Here is a 12,858-nt window from a genome sequence, read left to right on the forward strand (position 1 = left end):
AATTCAAGCTCTCTTATTTTGAATAATAAATACTTAACTTGCAAACATATTAATCAGGAACATTAAACGACAACGCTGTCTTAAACTCAAATTAATAAACATTTACTCTTGATGTAAAAGTCGATCTACTTATTTATTCATAAAGTGTCAAAATTATCAAGTTATACTATGGTACTAAATAAATTTCAACGAATTTCCGACTGCGATTTAATTTTAGAGTTCCCAACGATATGACATTTTGTTAATTTTTTCACTTCAACATAGATAAGTAATTACGTTACTTAACTAAACAATAAGACAAATTGTGACGGATGATTCTTTCGATTAAGAAATAATAAATGTCATAGAACTGGATATTTTAATTAATATCAAGAAACTATTTTTTTCAAATAATTACTCATAATAAAATTGAATTATTCAATTTAGATTTTTGAGCTCATTAATTACTTATAATTAATTCACTGTCACTTTCAATTAAATTTTTCATTTTGACTTTAATGATAATAAATGTTCGTTGATGCATGTCATTATTTTCGAACCCTATAGAGGACTATTTTGACAAATTTTCTGATTGCTTTTACTTGTAATAGTATTTGAATAGAAAGGAGTGTGCATTACAAATAATAAATGAATTTTAATTAGTTGAATTTGAAAAATTAAAGAGTAAAAAATCAATAACAATGCACACATAGAGTGAGGGAATCAAATAACTCGAGCATTCACCCTATCCGTGAGACGACTGACCACGAGTGGCGCTTTACTACTTAACGTACCTTGTTTACCATCGACCAAGCGGGAGTCATTCCCTGTTTACCGCTGCTTGTTATAAACTATGTGAAATACGACTTCCTCGCACCAACTGATCGTATCAGCAACATTGTGAAGAGTTGACCTCGTTTACAAGGAACGCGATGGAAAAAATGTCCCCGAGGTGCAGACGAAATTTCTCATCGCTAAAAGTGTTATTGCTAAAAATTTCTTGAAAATATGAGATATACATCAATTTTTTACATTCAATCTAATTAATCCAGTTTATGCTTTTGCTTTTGCTAAGATTACATTTTTTATTGAGGTCGAGATCTGCAGATTAAAAAAATACTTTTTTTTTCTAAATGACAAAATCTACGTTTTCTTAAGTCAATATCATTTTGTAATGCAGAAGAGTTTTTGAAAAACCCAATAAAATTTTTAATGAGTTTTTCTCAGAAACAAAATCTCTAAATGCAAACTACAGACTGCACATTGATGCCTTACTGTCAAATCTAGTGAATTGCGCGAAAATTTGTTGCTAATATTCGTTTGTTTAAGAGAAAAACGGCCAAAGTTCGCGATTACTGTAGTAGTGCAACAAAGATAATACCGTTCGCTTACGGGTGCGAGAGAGAAAAAAGTAAGAACCCTTGTTAAGATTATATCCGAGGGTATTTTTTTTCAACTATTTTTAAACGAGCGCTGATCTAGGAAAAAAATAGTTTATGTCTACGTTTAGTTAGTTAATTTTTTTTTTAGATCAAAATAGATCTGATTAGATATATGTATATCAACTTGTTAGATCTACGGAGATCTAATTAATTGATTTGAATAGAACTAAGTAGACCGACGTAGATCTAGTAGTAGACAATATTTTATGCGTGTACACATTTACGTAAAAAAAGTAGTTTCAAAAAGATTCCGAATAAGTTTGAAATGTAGAACGTCTCAAAATTTGAGACAGACATTAAGTTGAACTTTAAATTGAACTTATTTCGAACTCTTAGGATTTCAAAATACTGTAAAAAATTATTGGTGTGCAGATAATTCCCGAAAACGTTATACAGTCGGCTGAAAACTTATAATGAGTGAAAAAAATTTAAAAATCATTTACTGTCCCAATTGAAAAAATTTTTCTTGTAAAGGAAAATAATTATTTTCATCAAATTATTAAAATACCATTATCTTAACTTAATTAATTAAATTTGTAATAATTATCAAAATGAAATCTATCGATCATGTATTTTTTTGCACAATTTCAATTGTTTGTTTCAACGGCTGTTTGAAAAAAGTAATATCTTTTCAGAACCATGTGAAAAAACATACTGTGCCTGGGGTGCAGTTTGCATCGTATCTGATACGGGTCGCGCTATCTGCCAGTGTCCTACCAACTGTCCGAAAACTCATGAACCTGTATGCGGTACTGATGACATCACGTATGTAAATCAATGCCAGCTGCGTCAAACTAGCTGTCGTGATCGAAGAAACACGCGGGTTAAACATCAAGGAGTTTGTGGTAAGTCCAAAAATTTTTTATGCCAAGACTTATAGTATATAATATTAAATGATATTGAATCACAATTTTATACCCGAAAAAATGTTACTATTTTTTATTCCTTACGTACACGCAGATAATTTGGTAATAAAAATTTTAGGTAACGGTGGAACAACTTGATATTCTTAAACATTCTACTATTTGTTTCGGTAATTTTTAATAAAATTTTATCTGAATATGATTATTTGTACTACACTCTATAGCAATATTTTTGACTTATTGAAAAATCTATCACTTTATTTGAATAATTACAATAAAGAATAATTAAAAAAAGTATTTGGAAAATCCAGAAGTGCACACCTCAAACACTCATGTAATATTTAGAGTAGTCAATTTACTTTTATTCATTACTAAATCATGTCCTTCTATGTAAGCTAAAAAAGTTTTATCTCTCTACCCGGGTCGAAAAATTTGATCGGTTTTAAAATTTTAAAACAGATCTAATTTTTTGACCCGGGTCATTGACACTAAATATTTTTTGACAATACGATACTGGCAAATCATATTTAGTTATCGAAACAAATAGTTAAGAAATGAATAACAAAAATGAAAGAAAAGAAACCTAACCTAATTCCATTTAACTTAAATTCACTGCCAGGTGTCGTCCATATTTTTTGTCTCGGTTTAAAAATTTTTTTCCCGCGAAAAAAATAGGCGCTCTTAGTTTACACCACCAGAGGTCACACTGAAAGTCAGCAAATCCCAAAAGTAAAAAAAAATCACTTTCGAAGCGTGAAATCGTGATGTACTAAAAATTGTAAATATGGGATGGTTTGAATGTACGCACCCTTCCTGCTTCGCATTCGAAGCGTTTGATTAGTTATGGACGAAGTCAAGCTCGCAAAGTTTCCTTCAAAGGGAGTCCCGGTAGAAAAAAAATAATAAATTATATACGGGATTGTGCATACAAACGTGTTATCAGTGATCATAATTTTAATAAAATATAAAATAAAATAACAACAATAGAAACTACAGTAATGAATATCGAAAAGATTTATATTGAAAAAATTCCGAGCAAGATAAAAAAAAGAAAGTCAAACCGTGGCTCACGAGATATCGTGTTTACATTCGAACATCCAAATAAACAGACCAATTAACAATAAACTTAGTATGAAAACTTTAAAGTATAGTAGAATTATTCAATAGACTATCCTTTGAACATCAGTGCATTATTTTTCTTATCTAAGTGTTATATAAAATTAATGGAGATGATTTGAGTTGACCGAAACTCGGATTTTTAATTTGGCGACAGTAGAGCACTACCTCTCCGCTTCGCATTCGAAGTGTGCAAAACATTGAGTGCAATAGAAAATTTGTCAATTTCAATTTAAAAATCCCAACTTTTTTTGAAACTTTGTACAATACATCCTGGTAATTTTATCAAAAATCTTTTAAATTTAAGTTTATTCGGAAATATTCGGCTCTATTCGTTCATTCTAGTACTAATAGTTTAGACTAAATTACGTGATGTATTAAGATGTAAGCGAGTATCTCTACGGAAAACATCTTGTGAATTTCTTTTTGTACACTGAATAAGTACATATGTAAGTATTTTAATGTTTATGAAATTTTTGATAAATTTAGTAGGTGAACTTTTTTTATTATTGGTAACAGTGATACATTCAAATCAATATATTGCAATATAGACGTGATTGCATGTATGTTGAGCTAATGAATGTACCTAACCTTTTTTTCAGCTTTCTTTTAATTATAATTTCTTTATTTTACTTTATTATTTTCATTTTATTTTTATGAATATTTTTACAAACATTATTTTTTAGCACAATCATTTACGATGCAGCTATTAAATATGTCTAAAATAAAATTTAATTTGTTGCCCTGTGAAAATTACAATGAATATTGTACATTCATTTAGATGTATTTTAAAAAATTTCTATGTTATCGGTAATTTTTACTGTAATTCTATATTGTCCTCATGTCACTATTACTCCAGTAACTTTTCTATAAATTTTCTATGGTAAATATACCGTAAAATTCTCTGGGTGGATAAAAAACAAAAACTTAATGAACGATAAATTTATTGCTGTGTAAAAAATAAAACAAGTGTTTATAATATTTAGAAATACAAAATATATTTTTAAAAGTAAATATTTAGATGTTTCTTTTAACATTCTTATTTATTAGAAAAAAAGAAGTAAAAACTATCGTAGTCTAAAGAAAATAAATATTACTTACGTGCAAAATGCTGAACACAGAATGATATAACGATTATTCAAATTTCACGCTTCATAATTTGCAATGAGTTTTATTCAAGAAAAATAATAAAAACCGGTCAAGCATAACTCTGTTTTCACATAAAAGGTTCTGTAGGAATCCATAAAACTTATGAAAAACTCGGTTACACCAGGGTGTTACATCTGTTTAATACTCATAAAATCTTCACTATTATAGGTTAAAAACTAAATATCTTCTAAATTGTTTATGACATATAAATCAAACATATTTTATTTAAATTGATAAAATTGAAAAATATAAATGTTACGAAATTATTTCATTAAATAATTTAAAAAAAAAAATTTACATGTCTTTGCTAATTCGGTTAGACTAAAAAAAATGTCGGTAAATTTGGCCAAATTGGGGATTTTTGAAAAGGGTCTCAAATTTTATACTGTATTATTTCGGTAGAATTCTAATTTTTTACATCGTCATAATCTATCATATTTATAATTTTTCTCGCGTCCGGGCGAAAAGCGTCAAATTTCGGCCCGCTGTGCAAAACAAACACTCTAAAACCAAGTGAGTAGTTAAAATAAACACACTTGCCAAATAACATTGAAACGCCATAAGCAATCTATAGATATTTAATGCACCGTGAAACGTGTTTTAAATGACTAAAAAAAAACTATAGTTCTGCTTATGGCTTTAAACATAGAACACATTTAATATGTGTTAAAATAATACACTTGTAACACACTTGGCTTTAGAGTGAAGTTGCCGTTTTCCGCCTCCGCCGAGGAGAAAAATGGTATACACTCCTTGGGCAGTAAATAAGAAAGCCTCAGATCACATGTTTGTTGAACAATTACATGTAATCTGAGACATTTCTTACTTTACTGCTCTAGGTGTGTAATATACTATTTATTTATATCATTGTTGAACGAAATTTAAATTAAACTTATAAATTTTCTAAGACATAATTTTGTACGAAAATTTTAATTCGTTCAGACCAAATTTCTACCAAATTTTAACTAGAAACCATCAATCATTTCAGTGGAGTTTTTGTTAAATTAATATAGATCGAATAAAATATGTTCATTTTTTGTTAAGTATTCATTTCTTTATAAAAATATTTCATATCACTTGCATTGAAACTGCAAAATTTCAATACAATTTCATTAAAAATTACTGAAACAAATAGTATAATTTTCAAGAAAATCGAGTTGCCCCACCGTAACCTAAAATTTTTGGATAATTTTGATTATAAAATTCTCTGCGTCTTCTTCTTCTTTCACATAAAAACTTTTTCAGTTTCTATATTGAAATGCTATATCATTGATAAATCATAAATTATATTCTGTTTATTTTGAATACGTCAACCCACTATGAAAATAAAAAATGATATCTCTAACTTTTGCACATATTACTGTCACAGAGCGAAATTCTTTTTGATAATATAATACCAGCTATGAATTTATATAACTGGTACGAATTCTATGCATACAACAAATTTAGTTTTAAAGTTGAAAGGTGAGGACAGGCAGACTTTCAGAAGCGATGAGAGCTGTAGGATTTCTCTAAAACTCAACAAAAAACACCATCTGAAGTAAAGTATTATATGAAAGCTAGTGAACTTTATTCGGCTTTTAGGATTATAGAAAAGATCACAAGAGCCTGTAAATACACTAACTTAAGAATGTATGTATAGATTTAATACGTTACTTTAAACTATTTTGTTAAAAATATATACACTGAGAAAAAATACATTTTTTTAACAATGCCATCTGGTTTGTCAATAAAGAAGTCAATTGAGACACATTCTATTCACTGTAAAAAATTCTGAGTCTGCGGTGTGGTGTGAATGATTTGGGGTGAGATTTTTCAACACCGTCTGCAGACGTTATTATAATAAGTAAGTTATGGCAAATAGTACGTGTTTGCACGAAACTTTTAAATCTTAAGGATAACATAATTGAAATTAATCAATTAATGTAATGAAGCTAACTGGTAACGAGTTACTTTCAATGCTTACCCCTTTTTACAGAGGCCGTTTCCTCACTCTATTGGGTATATACGCGCTGCGTAGCCCCTACCTCTTTCCCAGATGACACTCTTAGTCGAAAAATATAATCAAGTTACTAAAGGAGGACGTTACCCGCAGGTATAATTAAAAATTTTAATTGCGCGTGGTACCTAACCACAACCACCACGAGACCATACTTCTGTGGGTCAGAAACTCCTGCCATCTCAGGAAATAAAGAGACCCTGGTCAAAGTGGGCTTAGAGAGGCTCCCCGTGGCACCAGTTCCCTGTACTGGTGCATAGGTTACAACAGGTCAAAATGGGGAGACTCAACCTCGCCTCTACACCCTAAAAAGGGTCCCTTCCATTTGTAACCATTCAGTTGCGAACAAGCATCATCTACTTGTTCAGTCTCCGATTAATTTTCTTCTCTTCGAGCTTTTGAAGACTTTGATCTTATAAAACAAATCAAAGTTGGATAAACTCGCCCATTATAACTGAAATCAAGCATATTTTATACTTTGTGTATAAAATTATAAATTATTGATACTAGAAAATGGCCCAATAAATCAAACGTATCTTCAATCTGCTGACACATACTAAGTAATGAAATTTGTTTGAAAGCAAGACGTATAAAATTGGAATTTGTTTACCAAAAGTACACGTGACCGCTCCTCTATTATGCAAGTACCGAAAAGTATAAGAAAATAGTGAAGAATTTTTTACCCATTCTTATTTGTATTTTGATAAATTTATTTTATTGAGAAGTGATATTATAAATTAATCAAATAAAAATAGAAAGAAATTACAAACAAATAACTTAATATATTAGTTAACGTGTCATTAATCTTTTGGAATAGTACTAAAGCTATCTTTTGTTGACTAAAATTCGATTTGAAATGATATATACACCTGTTTACATCGACATAAAATGCTTGCACACTTAGTGAAAATAGTTGCGAGGGCCGTTAGAATCCATTCACAATCAGCAAAACAAATAACACTACCGTGTTCAGAGGACCAATACAATGCTCGTTTCTATCTACTCCTACTAAATATTCCAACATTTATAGAACGTAACTCGATTGTCGATATTGTCAAAAGATTTATTGCATACATATGTGCATGCGAAAACTGAGCTGATCAAAATATTAACTCTTGTGCTGTTATAAAAACATGGCAATTCAATTTAATTTAGTTATTCATTAAATTAAAAACTTTTTTATAAAAAGTACAATCATATGGAGAAAGAGAGGCAAAACGGGCTAGCTGAAATTTTTCGTTAATTAACTTTCGTTACTTAACGTGGAAGTAGTATGAAATTAAAGTAAAAAGTTATTGACAATTATCGATTATAATTGATATCAGAAAAACAATTCTTAAACTTTTCATTTGATTGCTTTCAAACATTAACTAGTCAAATAATTTATTTAATAATATGATAATTGCAAATTCTCACAACCATAATTAAATATGTGATGCGTTTCTTATTTTTATAATTGAACAATTAAAATAAATAGAAGTGTCAAGAAACTAGTGCAATATAACCTCACACTGTCTATAACTTTTTAATTTAATTTCATATTATTTTCTAGTGAAGCATGCGTCGTACGATTGTGAAGCATGCGCAATGCGATTGTGATTGTGGTTTGTGACATGACTCGTTACTGCGCCCGACATTAGTCACAAAAGTGAAGTATCAACTACTCATAACTCTGTTGTATAAGTGGCAAGTGGCTCATAACTCTGTTGTATAAGTGGCAAGTGGCTCAATACACGGTAAGAAATGCATGGCATTCAACACCATGCTGCTATAGTCTCAAGACAGATACTAAAATAGTATGTGAAATATTCCAAGACAGTATTGTAACGAGTCCCAGAAGTATGGCGTTATTTACTATACTGTACAGTACTGGAGCTATTGTATTGCTCACACGTATGCATAGCAGGCTCGGCGAAACAGCATGGCCCTGAGACCCACACTACAATGCCAAGGGCACAATACTACTAGTTTTTCCCGCCATAATTTCTGGGTGTCAATCAATGTATACTATCGTATTACCACGAAAACTATATAGATGTCGTTAGGCTAGGTTTATCGGCCAGAAGCATTGTGAATATGGCAACGCAGTATAGGCCTGACGGCCATAGTGACATTGCGGCGTCCGCGACAACTATTGCCAATGGTACTATTCCCGGAATGGTCGAATCATCTATGCATACAATTTTATAACCTATAAAAATCTTCGATACCATACAGTATGGCGTTCACACCCATACTGGCATAATGATATCCGCCAAATATTTCTTACCGTGTAGGGACGATAGCCAAGAAGGATAAAAAAATATACTCTGTTGTATCGCAAAGAGACAGGTATAAAGAGTGAAAGTTAGTTTTCGAGAGGTAAACAATTGATGTTTGTAGAGAAATTATTAATGCTATCCCCGTGATATGCTCAATACTACTGACTGCAGACGGAAACAGTAACCATTACTGCCGTTACAGTAATTTTTATGGTTTTGAAAGAAATTTTATTATTTTGTATACTATACTGACCGCATTAGCGTTCGGCGTAGCAATGGTTACTGTTTTTTTTCTCTCCGTACATTATTCCATCTTTAGAGGTTTTCGACCTCGGAATCCATTAAAAATGTAGAAAAAATTAATTTTTAATTCCATTTTATCTTGAAAGTTTAATCCAAAGAAATAATGAGAAATCTACTTCTATTTGGATTCTGAATGACCTTTCATTTTGTCTGTAACTCTTGAGAATAAATTTTCCCGTAAAATAGTTAGAAGCAACTCAAGAAGGTATATCTTTATGTCTTATAGAAGCAGTCAAAGTTTCTACCTGATCGATTGAGCAGCTTTTGAAAAATAGCAGTCACCGATTTGAAAACATAGTTTTGCGATAACCGAGTTTAAACTTTCAAATACGAGTACAAGCGCTATACAATTACGTTTCAGCTTACAGACAATTTTCATCAAACTGGCTCTAAAATTTTAGAGAATATCAAGCTATTGAACTTCACACAAACGATAAAAAAAAGAAAAATTAATTATGTTGACGAACTTGAAATTATGATTTTATAAACTTTAAATATTCGTAATTTTTTTTTTTTCTTTTTTCCATAAGGGCATTATTAATATACACAAGAAATAATTTTGATCAAAAATAGTAATACGTAGTAAGTACAGAAGTAAAAGCAAACTTTGTAATATTCCTATCTTGCCGTTTTGCGAATGCGTTCATATAGTTCTCGATCCTTTCATCCCTCTTTGGATCGCAGATGAGATTAACTGCCAGCTTAGTATTCTCTAACATGATTATGTTGAAATAATTCACTTTTCATTTTAAAATTATAACATAGTCTCTATTAAAATAATAATAACAATAATAATAATATTAATAAAATAAAAACATGTGATAGGTATGAAACATGGCATTATTTTTGCATGATAATATTTTTCCTATTCACTTGTCGATCGATATTGTTTTCAATCATAATTTTCTTTGAATAGTTGATGGTTTTTTTTATACTGCTTCTTTGGTCTATACATTATATAATACGAGTAAGTGAGAATTCCCGACGTTGGAAAAGTTGACATCAAACATTTTCTGTCTCGCTATGCTCGAGGATAAAATGTGAAAGAATAAAAAATTTCTCCCTCTATAATTCAGTCGCGCAAAATCGAAACGTTGTCTAACTTACGACATACTACGAAATTGGCCAACCGACCGTCGTCACAAGAAACTGAAGAGACGGCTGCACCATTTTCTTATGTGAATTTTCACTGTAAATGTAAGTGATTCCACAAAAAAATTCTTGTTGAAATACATTATATATTCAATGCATATTTCAATTTTTTTTATGTATTTATGATAATAATAGACAGAAGGTTGGAAATCTGTTCAAAAATTTTCAACCTATGGATTGAAGGTATACTTAAATATCGTAAAATTTATATTAGTTGAAATATAAAGAAAAGTGTATGACAAGTTTAATAATGCATTAAAATATACGCCGACTACATTTCTCAAATTATACGTTAATGAACATTTCTCCACATTAAAGTTCAAAAGCATTTTCGTGCAATATTACCTAAGCATTTTCGTAATAAAAAATTAAATAGAAATTAGCTTTTTTACTTTCTTTACTTATTACTTTAACAACCAATGAATTGTAAAATATAAATTTCCAAATTATATTGAGTGTTCTAAAAAAAGAAAACCAATGAAATTAAAAGACAGACTTTTTAAAATTTAAAATTTTAAGTACAGATCAAAAGTACAAAAAAAATATTGATGTTTGTCATCAGGCACGTGGATTAGTAACTCGGTTAAAAAAAAAATGTATTGAAAGAAAAAATAGAAATCATTTTTTAGTATCGAGTTTTAGAATTTTTTTTTGTTCCGATGCTTATTATGAGTAAATCTTCATTTTTTTAATTTTGTTGAGATTCATTTCATTAATTTTCTGATAATAAACATTAGCTCCTCAACTTATTTTTCGATTTAGGGGACTACATAAAGAATAGAAAATGAAACGTGTCAAAAACTAAATTTGTCTCTGAATTACTATAGTTTAAATAAACAGTAAAATTTTTTTGCAATTCCTGCTTAGAAAGTTGGATTTTCAAGCACTGTGTGATAGAGGTACAGAAGTTAATCCCTAAATGATAAAGTATAGTCATTTTTTTGTACACGTCAAGAGCAGTCCTTTTCTTTATATTCTCTCCAATTTTTCTCCATTCATAAACTGAAATACTATAGTAAGTTGTGACATTTATTCCATTTTTACTATTAACTACCAAGTGAAATGACAGTCTTAGAGAAATTGAAGCGCACAAATTTTGAACTTTAAAATCAAATTATCTACTATTTTTTAAGGTAGTTCTCTCGCAAACCAATTTTCATAGGAATTTCATGCAATTGAAATATAATATCAAGTGATATCCTATACACTGAGAGAAAAAAAAACTTTTTTCAAGTATATAAATGTTTGTATCCTACCGAGTAAATATTTGTTTAATCTTAGTAAAAATATACTCCGATCAAGTATATTTTCTCAAAATAAGTATAGAAATTCTTAAATCAAGAAAATATTACTCGGTTGAAGTACATATTTACTATGATTACGAATGTTATTTGTTTGTATAGTACCAAGTAAATATTTCTTTAAATGAAGTATTTATATTTGGGAAAAGTTTTTTTTTCTTTCAGTGTATGTAATTTTAAAAAATCACAATTTTTAACCGTTTGTAAAGCGAGACATTGATAATCAGTGCACACAGTTAACATGTGGTAGCACGGACTAACCTAAAAAAAAATTATATTTTCACGTATGTTTCAAATTATTTTTCTAAAGATCCTTTCCCAAAACCAATAGATTATAGAAAAATAAAGTTTAAATTTAAAAACATATAAAAATTATCATACTACCGATGTAAAAAAGTTATGAATATTCAAAGATATATCTCACAATTTCGAAACGAGAAGAAATGAATAAGAGATATTAAGTGAAAAAGAAGCAATAGCAAGTGACAGAGTAAACAATAGCACACACTATAGGTCGCGAGAGAACTACCTTAAAATACTTTGAATTTATAACGCGTTAAGTGTCATAAGGATGTATAGATAATTATATCTCGAAATTTGTATTTTTTAACTTTCATGTTTCTAAACAAAAAATACATCGATGAACCGCAATCAAAAAAATATTATATGCCCTTATACCTTTTCAACAATATCTTTCACTAGACCCGCCCTTCTGGCATCTGTAACGTGATATATAAATATGTAGATAATGGAGCATATAATTTCAATCCTCAATTTAAAATGTTTTTAAATAAACGAATATAATATTCAACTTTACTCATGCAAATGATTTGAAATTGTCGAACAACTACCAAAAATAACACATTCATGACACTTGTTCTTTTATAATAGCTCTCTAAATATTTTATTCCATTACTTTTAATATATATTTCTTGCTGATGAAATCAAAGGAACAATTATCTTATAACAAACGTTATTTTCAATATATTTAGTAAAAACTGATTTATAAAAAATTATTTATATAGTCCCTTTTATAACCAAAATTTGAGTGTCAAATGATCAAAAGAACGCACTATGCTCGACTAGAAACAAAATACGGCAAGCCTAATGAACCTTGTTTTGTCCTCATGAGGAAAACCGAAACACGACGTACCAAAACAATCCAAACTTGGTTGTTATTAGGAAAATTTCTGACATGACTTAAGTTAGGCGTATCTTCGGAATTCCTGACTGATACCCTGCAGTGATGACCAAAGGCTTGTCAAGGTTAGGTTTGCCAAATTTCGTTATTAG

At 29.6% G+C, this 12,858-nt stretch overlaps 1 protein-coding gene across 11 annotated transcripts in view; it reads left to right on the top strand.

The window, feature by feature from the left end:
- Positions 1–12,858, top strand: part of LOC130672312 (agrin-like) — a 448,227-nt gene that overhangs the window by 319,209 nt on the left and 116,160 nt on the right. For all 11 annotated transcript variants that reach the window (XM_057476817.1, XM_057476818.1, XM_057476815.1 and 8 more), the window contains one exon: positions 2,057–2,266. In XM_057476817.1, the coding sequence (XP_057332800.1) occupies positions 2,057–2,266 (210 nt within the window). The remainder of the gene's footprint in view (positions 1–2,056; positions 2,267–12,858) is intronic.

This window comes from Microplitis mediator, chromosome 7 (assembly GCF_029852145.1).
Source record: "Microplitis mediator isolate UGA2020A chromosome 7, iyMicMedi2.1, whole genome shotgun sequence".
Taxonomy (NCBI): Eukaryota; Metazoa; Arthropoda; class Insecta; order Hymenoptera; family Braconidae; genus Microplitis; species Microplitis mediator.